Here is a 10,907-nt window from a genome sequence, read left to right as displayed (position 1 = left end):
TGGACAGAGATGCACAGAACATTTGATAACCATGCGCGAGGAATAGAATGCCAATTTAAAGATTGGAAACTCGTCAATTTTTGTCGCCGTGGGTTGCTGACGCAGTACTTCTTCAAATGCCAAATGTGCAATTATGAAGATAACATATGATCAGAAACGACAGAGTCAAAAAATGCATTGGACATCAATACAGCCGCTGTAGCTGGGACTATTACGACTGGGATCGGTTATTTTCAATTGCAAGAGCTATGTGCAGCCATGAATATTCTCAGCATGTGTGAGAATACATACATTAAATATAGAGAAAACATAGTTGGTGATTTCGAGAAAACCGCTATGGAAAGTATGAAAATGGCGGGCGAGATTAAGAAGCAACTCGCTCTCGAAAAAAATGAGACTATTAACGGTATTCCGTATATAACCGTTGTAGCGGATGATAGTTGGATGAAAAGATCGTACGGTACCGCCTATGATTCACATTCTGGTATTGGTGCCATAATTGGTTTCCGCGCAGGAAAAATTTTTTTCATTAGCATCCGCAATAAATTTTGCGCGGTCTGTGAAATGGCGGAGCAAAAAGGTATCGAACCTAGAGCTCACCGATGTTACAAGAACTTTGATCGCAATGCAAGCTCCACATGGAGAACGATGCCATTGCGGAAGGTTTTAAAAGTAGTTTCGAAAAGCATGGACTAATTCACAAAACTGTTGTTGCCGATGGTGATAGCAACGTATATCAATCCATTATAAACAACAGACTATATCACGAACAGATGGTAACGGTGAAAAAAGTAGAATGCACCAATCATTTGCTTCGCAATTTATGTAAAAAATTGAAGCATGTAGCAGAGACTACGCAGCCAAAAATGCAAAGATTGCGTGGCTTTGTACAGCTACGAAATATTGTAAAAGTAATATTTTAAATATACGAAAAGAGGTAATAGAAGCAGCCGCTCTACAAAGAGAAGAAAAGCTACCTCATCATCGCAAAGCTACGGAATTACAAAGGGACATATTGAATATTCCTAGCCATATATATAGTGAACATAAACGATGCAAAGAACGCGGTCGTACGTGTTTAGAAGATCGTGATAAAAAAAATTACGTTCCATATTTCAAGTTGCACGGTTTGTATCAAAAAATAGAGACTGCTGTCGCGAATTTGAGTGTCTATTCTGACAGCTTATTGTTAAATTTAACAAACAACCCTGCAGAATTGTACAATTCAATAATCTGCAAAGAAATAGGCGGAAAACGCATTCATTTTGGTAAACGGGGCTCTTACAACGCTAGAATTGCGGGAGCAGTTGTGCAACATAATACGTAACGAGTTCTTACGCAAATATATGAAAGCATGTGTAAAAATGTTCCTTCCATTATCGAGAATCTAGAAAGGCGACGGGAAGTAAAAGTTGCAAGAACTAGCGAATCTCGAGAAATAAGTGAAAGGAAGAAGAAATTCAAACGAAAGCGTGGAACAGACCGTCATTATGGCCAACAATCGCAAAAACCAGATCTTGCACCCGATGTGTTTGAACAACTTCGTCAAAATCATTTAAGAAAGTTGTTTGAAAACGGGAAAAATTGGAAACGAATTGAGCGTGATACTATATACCAAAGAGAATCGGAATTGTGGCACGCATTGAGAGATGAAATGTTGACGGCTTCGAATTTTGGAACTGTATGTCGCATGAGATCAACAACATCTTGCGCAGCAGTTGTCAAAAGTATCTTATTTCCGCCAGTAGTTGACACCGCAGCTATAAAATATAGTCGCGATAACGAGAAAATTGCGAGGAAAGAATTAGCTGTAAAAATAAATAAAGAAATAAAAGTTTGTGGATTTTTTATTGATCGTGAAAATCCATGCTTGGGTGCATCTCCCGATGGGCTTATTGACGAAGATGGTATGATAGAGATCAAATGTCCTCTGTCAGCAGAGCATTTAACTGCGGAAGAAGCCATACGAACATTGCCTCAGTTGAAAAGCATTTTTGATCAAAAAAATCCTGAAAGAATGAATCAGAATCACCGATTCTTTTATCGATTCTCTTTGGTGTATAGGATCAGGCTTTGGAACGAGGAAGTAGGAAGAAAGAAATTGACCTTCACAATATTCACACTGCTCAATAGCACCCTTCCGTAATAATTTGTCAATTTCTACTTAAATTTGCCTGATTTCTTCCATAGAAAGTACTTTCTCTTTCGGTGAAATTTTTTGAAAGGGTTTTTCAATCAAAGGGATTCGATATCCTTCTAAATAGCTTAACACTTATTTATCTGACGTGATTTCTCTTCACCTATCTACGAAAAAGCGTAGACGTCCTGCCGTTTTATCTACCTGGCTTATTTCTTGGATAATGATTGGCTCGTCGTCTGAGAGTTCGTCTTGGATGAACTGTGTCAAATTTTTGGAGACTCTCCTCTTGAATCTGAATTGTCGACGTTTTTGTTGATAACCCACCTGCCGATAATTCGCAGGTGGGTACTTCGAGTTTCCCCGATTCGATTTTGACGAATATTTCTGTTGGACTTTATCCTTAATTTCCGCGCAAGCCTTTTCGATCTCTTTTGCGTCTTTGACTTTTTCCTTGAGATTATTGCCATAAAGCCACTCATCAGAAATCATCGCATCCACGGTTGGTTTAATATTTTTATTGAGTTGTGGAGTGACAAACGATTTCCGAGCCACTGACTGTTGATGGAAGACATCTGTCAGAATCTGACCAGCATGGCTCAAATAGTCTGTGAAAATATCTTCATCCAGACCTTCTTCTGGGAGATCTATGAGCATGAATTGTGAATTAGTTCAATAAGAACTGACTTTTCACAATGCACACAATAAGTGTTACCCAATTAACTCCTCTCTTCTGTCTTTATCTACTACAGACGTCGAGGAGAATAAGGAAAATAACCCAAATTCGAAAAAAGACTCAAATATAAACCAACCGTGGATGCGATGATTTCTGATGAGTGGCTTTATGGCAATAATCTCAAGGAAAAATCAAAGACGCAAAAGAGATCGAATTATCGGCAGGTGGGTTATCAACAAAAACGTCGACAATCAATTCAAGAGGAGATTCTCCCAAAATTCGACACAGAGTTCATCCAAGACGAACTCTCAGACGACGAGCCAATCATCATCCAAGAAATAAGCCAGGTAGATAAAACGGCAGGACGTCTACGCTTTTTCGTAGATAGGTGAAGAGAAATCACGTCAGATAAATATGTGTTAAGCTATTTAGAAGGATATCGAATCCCTTTTATTGAAAAACCCTTTCAAAAAATTTCATCGAAGGAGAAAGTACTTTCTATGGAAGAAATAAGGCAAATTTAAGTAGAAATTGACAAATTATTACGGAAGGGTGCTATTGAGCAGTGTGAATATTGTGAAGGTCAATTTCTTTCTTCCTACTTCCTCGTTCCAAAGCCTGATGGGTCTAACCGGTTTATTTTTAACTTAAAAGAATTAAATAAATTCATTAAACCTCCACATTTCAAATTAGAAGATATCAGATCAGCTCTGGGCCTAATATCTCCAGGAGATTTCATGTGCTCCTTGGACTTAAAAGATGCCTACTTTGTAGTACCTATTTTTAAAAAACATAAAAAGTTTCTTAGGTTTCTTAGGTTTGAATTTAAGGGAAAACTTTTTCAATTTTCGTGCCTTCCGTTTGGATTATGTACCAGTCCATATATTTTTACTAAAATAATGAAACCCATAGTTAATAAACTGAGATTAGAAGGAATGTTACTAGTATTACATTTGGACGATTTTCTTTTATTCATAATTTAAAAAAGCTATGTGAAATAAACATCAAAGAAACTATTAATTTTCTGAAAGGTTTAGGATTCATAATAAATTATGAAAAAAGTTTATTAGTTGCTAGCCAGAAATGTAAATATCTGGGTTTCATCATCAATTCAGTGGATTTCACCTTAAATTTAACTGATAAAAAGAAAAATCAGATAATAGAATTTGCAAATGAATTTAAGAAAGGAAATAGCTATAGAATTAGAAAATTTGCAAAATTTCTAGGAATTTTAACGGCAGCTAGTTCAGCAGTGGCTTACGGCTTTATACATTGCAAAAGACTTGAGAGACAAAAATTTTTAGCTTTAAAATTCAATGGTGGTAATTATGAAGGAAAGATCTATATAAAAGAATGTATGATAGAGGATCTTAACTGGTGGAAAACAAATGCAACAATTGGATCGAATCCAATAAGAAACCAAAAATTCTCTATGGAAATATATTCTGTTTCTTCATTATCAGGTTGGGGCTGTTTCTGTAATGATATAAGTACATTTGGTTTTTGGAATGAGGAAGAAAAGAAAAGACATATAAATTATCTTGAGTTACTTGCTGCCTTTTTCGCATTGAAATGCTTTGCCTCAAATCTATCCCAGAGCGAAGTACTTCTTCGTCTGGACAATACTACAGCTATATCATACGTGAATAGGGCAGGTGTTTAATTTCCACATCTTAGTGAACTTACCCGGGAAATTTGGAAATGGTGCGAAGAGAGGAAAATTTGGCTGAGAGCATCATACATTAGTTCAGCAGAGAATGTACAAGCAGACAGAGCATCACGCAATACTAACGTGAATACTGAATGGGAACTTTCCCCATTAATTTTCGAATAGATTGAAAAGAGATTTGAGTGTTTCTCAATAGATCTATTTGCAACTAGATTGAATAGAAAGTGTAATAAATTTGACTCTCGTTTCCTTGACCCCGAAGCAGAGTCAGTGGATGCTTTCACTAGATCTTGGAAGAATGAATTCTTCTATGCTTTTCCTCCTTTTGCACTTATCCTTCGTACTTTAAGAAAAATCATTAATGACAAAGCGGTAAGGGTACTTATAGGGGAGAGGCTCACTTGCGCACAGTACAATTGGACACGTTGCAACTGCACACTGTGATATTAGACACATAAAGTTGCGCACCGTTCGATTGGACACATTTCACTTGCGCACAGTTCGTTTGGACACATTTCATTTGCGTACTGTTCAATTGGACACGTTGTTTTGGACACAACACATGTTTTTGTATAATTTGGAATACATACACACGCATGTATAATTTTGAAATTTTTTGACATTTATTACTAACTTTATTTGGTAAATAAACGTTTGTTACAGTTCGTTTACACACATTTCGTTTGCACACAGTTCTTTTGCGCACAGTTCTTTTGCGCACATTTCTTTTGCGCACACTTCTTTCGCGCACAGTTCATTTGCGCACATAAATTTTAGTTTTAAATCGGAAATAGATTTGGGTTAGGTTATATCTTCCGGACGTGGAGCCCCCCCGTAGGGGGGGGGGCGGAACTCACTGTGTCCACGCATATATTTTGCAACGCGAAACGATATCCCTATAATTGTTGTGTGGGTGGGATGGTGTACAAACGAACTATGCGCAAAAGAAATGTGCGCAAAAGAAATGTGCGTAAAAGAAATGTGCGCAAAAGAAATGTGCGCAAAAGAACTGTGCGCAAAAGAACTGTGTGCAAACGAACTGTGTGTAAATGAACTGTAACAAACGTTTATTTACCAAATAAAGTTAATAATAAATGTCAAAAAATTTCAAAATTATACATGCATACATGCGTGTGTATGTATTCCAAATTATACAAAAATATGTGTTGTGTCCAAAAACAACGTGTCCAATTGAACGGTGCGCAAATGAAATGTGTCCAATCGAACAGTGCGCAACTTTGTGTCTAATATCACAGTGTGCAATTGCAACGTGTCCAATTGTACTGTGCGCAAGTGAAGGCTTCTCTACTTATAGTACCTTTATGGCCTACCCAGCTCTGGTACCCTCTTTTTACATCGTTTCTTACTGAACCTATTATCACATTCAATCCAAGTGATTCCTTATTAATATCTTCTTATAGAGACAAGATCCATCCATTAGCCCTCCACCTTTCATTGATGGCAGGCAAATTATCAGGACAGCATTCTTGAGGAAAGTAATCAGTGAAGATTCTGTGGATGTGATGATCGATTCCATTACAAAGTCGACTCTTAAACAATTTACATCGAAGGCCACGCGACACCCGGTAGTATTTAAGATCTGTACTGTACCTCGGATTAGTCAATCATAGCTTATTTGCATGCGACCACCGCGACTGCAGAACACGGCCGCTTAAGCCACGCTCGCTTCCCGAGCTCATGCGCGAAACTCTGTACGCACCGTGCTTGCACGTCACCTTGCGAATAACAACCGCTCACGCGCGAAACTCTGTACGCACCATTCCCGCATGTTGCTTCACATAATGTCATTTCGTTATCGATAACCCAACTCTTTTCGCGTCCCGCCCCACGACCCCCGAAGATGCCACTAACAAACGAAGGCCCGACCGCCGGCACAACCGAAGGCACCACCGTCGATCCAGCTAAGGCCATGAATCAAATACGGAAGTGGGGGTGCCACTTCGACGGGAAGGACCCGTTGGCGTTCTTGGAACGCATCGACGAGCTGAAACGAGGATACAGCTACAACGACGAGCAGTTGCTCTTGGGGCTACCCGAACTTCTCCGCGGCGAACCACTGATGTGGTACCGCAACTGCCGCGATAACTGGACCCTGTGGGCCGAGTTTTGTCGGGACTTCCGCGCCCAGTATTTGCCTAGCGAGTACTCCTACCAACTAAAAAGTACGATCCAGGGGCGGAAGCAGCAGCCACGGGAGGCGTTCCAACAATTCGCCACCGAGTTGCTGACTCTCATGCGGCGCGCAGGCGGCTACACGCCCCAAGACTAGCTCGAGCAGCTGTACGCCAACATGCGCCCGGAATATCGTTTCTACATCCGAAGAGGCGAGATTACCAGCCCTAGCGCGCTCAGCGCACGAGTCACCGATATCGAGGTGATCGAAAACCTGCGGCGGCAAGAGGAGCGTAAGACTCCAGGACCGACAGTAGCAGCCGCTGCCTACAGCCGAGATGACTGCTGCTGGAGATGCAAGCAGCGAGGACACACCCGGCAGGATTGCCGCCGACCGCCGAGAAAGTTTTGCTCCCGGTGCGGAAAAGACGGGGTGTTGACTCGAGACTGTCATCCCCCGGCGGGAAACGGACCGCGGGCCGGAACTGTCGCGGCCAGTACCCAGCCCGAATCCGAGTAGAATTTACTCCGAGACCGCATATACAGGTCCGTGTCGTCCACCGAACCGTACGGGTCCTGCTCGATTCCGGATCAGAGGTTTCGTTTATCAGCGCCGAAACCGTCAATCGCCTAAAGATCCGCACACGTCGTCCAGACACCGTGGCTAAACACGTTAACTTAGCGAATGGGACGCGGATCCCCATCAGCAGAGTTCTCACACTCCCCATCACCGTCCAGGGGGAGACTATCCGGCACCAGTTCTCCGTTCTGCCGAGCCTAAGTAGCCCCATGTTGATAGGCATAGACCTATGGGCCAAGTTGCGAATCACGCTGCCACCACCGCCGCCGCCAAAAGAACCGACTGGCAACCTGACCACTCTGGGAGTCATAACCGTCGGCAGCACCACCGGGAGATCCGAGGAAACCCAGCGTCTGGAAAGGTTTTTAGCGATCGAGTTACCGAAGTTCGAGCAGGTTCAAGGGCCAACCGATCGAGTACAACATCACATCCGATTAAAGCCCGGACCTGCCATCAAACAACGATATCGGCCACGTAATCCGGCGATGCAGGCCATCATTGACCAGGAAGTACGAACGATGGAGAAGGAGGGAATCATTGAGCCCTCAACTAGCGCCTGGAGCTCTCCAATCGTCCTGGTCAAGAAAAAGGAAGGGGCCTACCGCTTTTGCATCGACTATAGAAAACTGAATGCGGCCTCCGAGAAAGACGCCTATCCGCTGCCGCACATCACGGCCACGCTGGATAAGCTACGGGGAGCTAAATACCTGTCCACGCTTGACCTGAAAAGCGGATATTGGCAGGTGCCTCTCACACCGCAAAGCCGACCGGCGACCGCATTTACCGTGCCGGGCCGTGGCCTGATGCAGTTTAGGGTGATGCCCTTTGGCCTGCATTCGGCACCCGCTACCTTCCAGAGATTGCTTGACTCGATACTCGGCCCAGAACTCGAACCGCACGTCTTGGTGTACCTCGACGATATTATTATCGCTAGCCGCACATTCGAGGATCACCTACGGCATCTTTCCGAGGTCTTTCGCCGCCTGCGCCAGGCACGGCTCCGCCTCAATCCGGACAAGTGCCACTTCTGCCGGACGAGCCTCCGCTACCTCGGGCACGTTATCGACCGCCGGGGTATCCGCACCGACCCGGAGAAAGTGAGCGCCGTCGCGAATTGGCCAGCACCGACCACCGTAAAGAAAGTACGCCAGTTTCTGGGAGTGGCCTCATGGTACAGGCGCTTCATTGCGGACTTTTCGACCCTTGCCGCACCTCTCACCAGGCTGACCCATAAGAAGGTCAAATGGACCTGGACGGACCACGAGGAGACCGCTTTCCGAGGGCTAAAAAAGCCCTGACCACCGCGGCGGTCCTGGCTTTTCCAGACTTCGCGAGGCCATTTGTTCTCTAAACCGACGCCAGCGCACACGGTCTGGGGGCCATATTAACCCAACACCTTGACGAGGAAAAGCGAGTCATCGCCTACGCCAGCCGAACCCTCAACGCTGTGGAGCGTAATTACAGCGCTACCGAGTTGGAGTACCTGGAAGTCGTTTGGGGCATCCGGCGGATGCGCGAGTATCTTGAGGGTTACCGCTTCACGGTCTTGACCGACCACCAGGCCCTCCGTTGGCTGCAGCGAATCGAGGAACCTACCGGCCGCCTTGGCAGGCAAATTATCAGGACAGCATTCTTGAGGAAAGGAATCAGTGAAGATTCTGTGGATGTGATGATCGATTCCATTACAAAGTCGACTCTTAAACAATACGAGTGTAACTTGAAATGTTGGTGGGATTATGCACATACTAAAAGATTGGATATTTTCAACTCAAATACTTCGGACATTATTGAGTTTCTTAATAGCAGATATAAAAAAGGTGCAAAGTATAGTACGTTAAATACTGCTCGAGCGACTATTTCTTTAATTTCAGTATACGATATAAACAATGATGGTTTGATCTCACGGTTCCTAAAAGGTGTGTTTAAACAAAAACCAACTAAGCCTAAGTACAACACAACTTGGGATATTACACCGGTTCTAAATTACATTGAAAAACTTCATCCTCTTAAACATTTGAAATTAAAAGACGCCGCTGAAAAAGTAGTCACATTCTTAGCGTTAACAACAGCTCAAAGACTACAAACTTTAGCGTTGATAAACATTGAAAATATTTCGATATCCAATTCCGGTATAAGTATAAAGATTACGGAACAGATCAAAACATCTAAGCCAGGCGGTTTTCAACCCGAATTAATATTACCTTTTTTCAAAAACAAACCAGGCTTATGTGTGGCATCGACAGTATTAGATTACATTGATTTTACAAAAGATTTACGAAGCCAAAATACAAAAAATTTATTAATTGCTATTATGAAACCATTTGGAGCAGTATCCGCACAAACCATTGGTCATTGGATTAAGACACTTCTGGGCAAGACTGGCATCGATATTAAACAGTTTACAGCATACAGTACTAGACATGCGGCAGTATCCACTGCTCATAAAAGAGGAGTGGATATTGACACTATTAGACGAAGTGCTGGATGGGCCCCTGGATCTCAAACTTTTTTTCAAATTTTATAATAGACCCATTCAAGCACCTAATGTACGCACCGTTCCCGCATGCTGCTTCGCATAGCTATCAGTGTTAACTATCTTTTATAATAACCGCTTGAATAAACCTAATTATTTAAACCGCTTATACGAGGCACAGTAAGTTGGAGTTTCCCCCTTCTCCCGAATCCTGGCACCGGCGAGCCTTGATCCGCGGCGTACGGGAAAGATGAACCGTTACATAATAATAAATAAATGAATAATTTCCTAAAAGAAATTATTACGAATTATCACAATCTCTAAAACACTACAATACTATCATCGAGAACGAGACGTGCAATATAATTGCAAGATCAAACGAGCCCACCGAAGGCGGGCGAAGTTTGATCAAAATTATATGAAAAGTCTCGTTCGAAGATGATAATCTCCCACCCTTAAAATACCCAAAATAAATATATACTACCCCTATCATCTTCAAAATTATATTGTGATAATTCTAAGTTCGTTACAAAAAACAATATGAAAGCGGAGAGGACTCATCCTAGAGATAACATGGCGGGGACGCCATTTTCAAATTTACTAGGAGCTAAACGTTGTGATGTTGAGCATGACAAGCATGACTACAATACTATCATCTTCGAACGAGACTTTTCATATAATTTCGATCAAACTTCGCCCGCCTTCGGTGGGCTCGTTTGATCTTGCAATTATAGAAAGGAACAAACTGTTGCCTTTCCCGAAATAAATATTTTTCATTAAGTAACGCCATTTTTTAAAACTGTGCCATTATGCTTGAAAAAATAGTTTTGAATTCGAGCATACAGTGATAGAAGTTATCTGTATTTCTTATTTTTTTTAAATTGTACAAAATATAGCAACGTGTAATTGTTACTCCTATCTCGTATATAAATAAAAATCTCGGAGATTATGAAGGAATGATTGCGTTCTCACGGAAATGGGCGATGGAGGGCCCTATTCCGTATTTTCAATATTTTGAAAATTGAGTATAATACATCAATGTGCAATAATTAAAATGCTTCCATTGTAAATAAAAATCGAAGAGACGACAAAAAAATGTTGGTTGCGTTCTCACAGGAATGGGCGTTGGAGGGGCCCATCCTATATTCAAAATCACATAATTTCCATTTTGTAATAATGTTTCAGTACTTAAGACAGAAAATATACTGTAAATATATTTATAAATTTATATTATAAATA

The 10,907-nt window shown here is 42.0% G+C and overlaps 2 protein-coding genes across 2 annotated transcripts; one reads left to right on the top strand and one right to left on the bottom strand.

Annotated features, from left to right (window-relative positions):
• Nucleotides 1–2,286: 2,286 nt before the first annotated feature.
• On the bottom strand, nt 2,287–2,939 carry LOC115241428. Its single transcript, XM_029817191.1, has one exon. It carries the CDS (start codon nt 2,792–2,794, stop codon nt 2,297–2,299), a length of 498 nt encoding a protein of 165 aa, XP_029673051.1. The 5' UTR covers nt 2,795–2,939; the 3' UTR covers nt 2,287–2,296.
• A 2,475-nt stretch (nt 2,940–5,414) lies between these two features.
• On the top strand, nt 5,415–9,736 carry LOC115241427. The gene is made up of 3 exons (XM_029817190.1): nt 5,415–5,947; nt 8,807–9,371; nt 9,549–9,736. The coding sequence occupies exons 2-3, from the start codon at nt 8,865–8,867 to the stop codon at nt 9,717–9,719; spliced, it is 678 nt and encodes a 225-aa protein (XP_029673050.1). The 5' UTR covers nt 5,415–5,947; nt 8,807–8,864; the 3' UTR covers nt 9,720–9,736.
• The last annotated feature ends 1,171 nt before the right edge of the window (nt 9,737–10,907 follow it).

This window comes from Formica exsecta, unplaced genomic scaffold, assembly GCF_003651465.1.
Source record: "Formica exsecta isolate Colony F162 unplaced genomic scaffold, ASM365146v1 scaffold485, whole genome shotgun sequence".
Taxonomy (NCBI): Eukaryota; Metazoa; Arthropoda; class Insecta; order Hymenoptera; family Formicidae; genus Formica; species Formica exsecta.
Note: the sequence above shows the minus strand (reverse complement) of the source record. Positions and strands in the feature narration are given on the sequence as shown.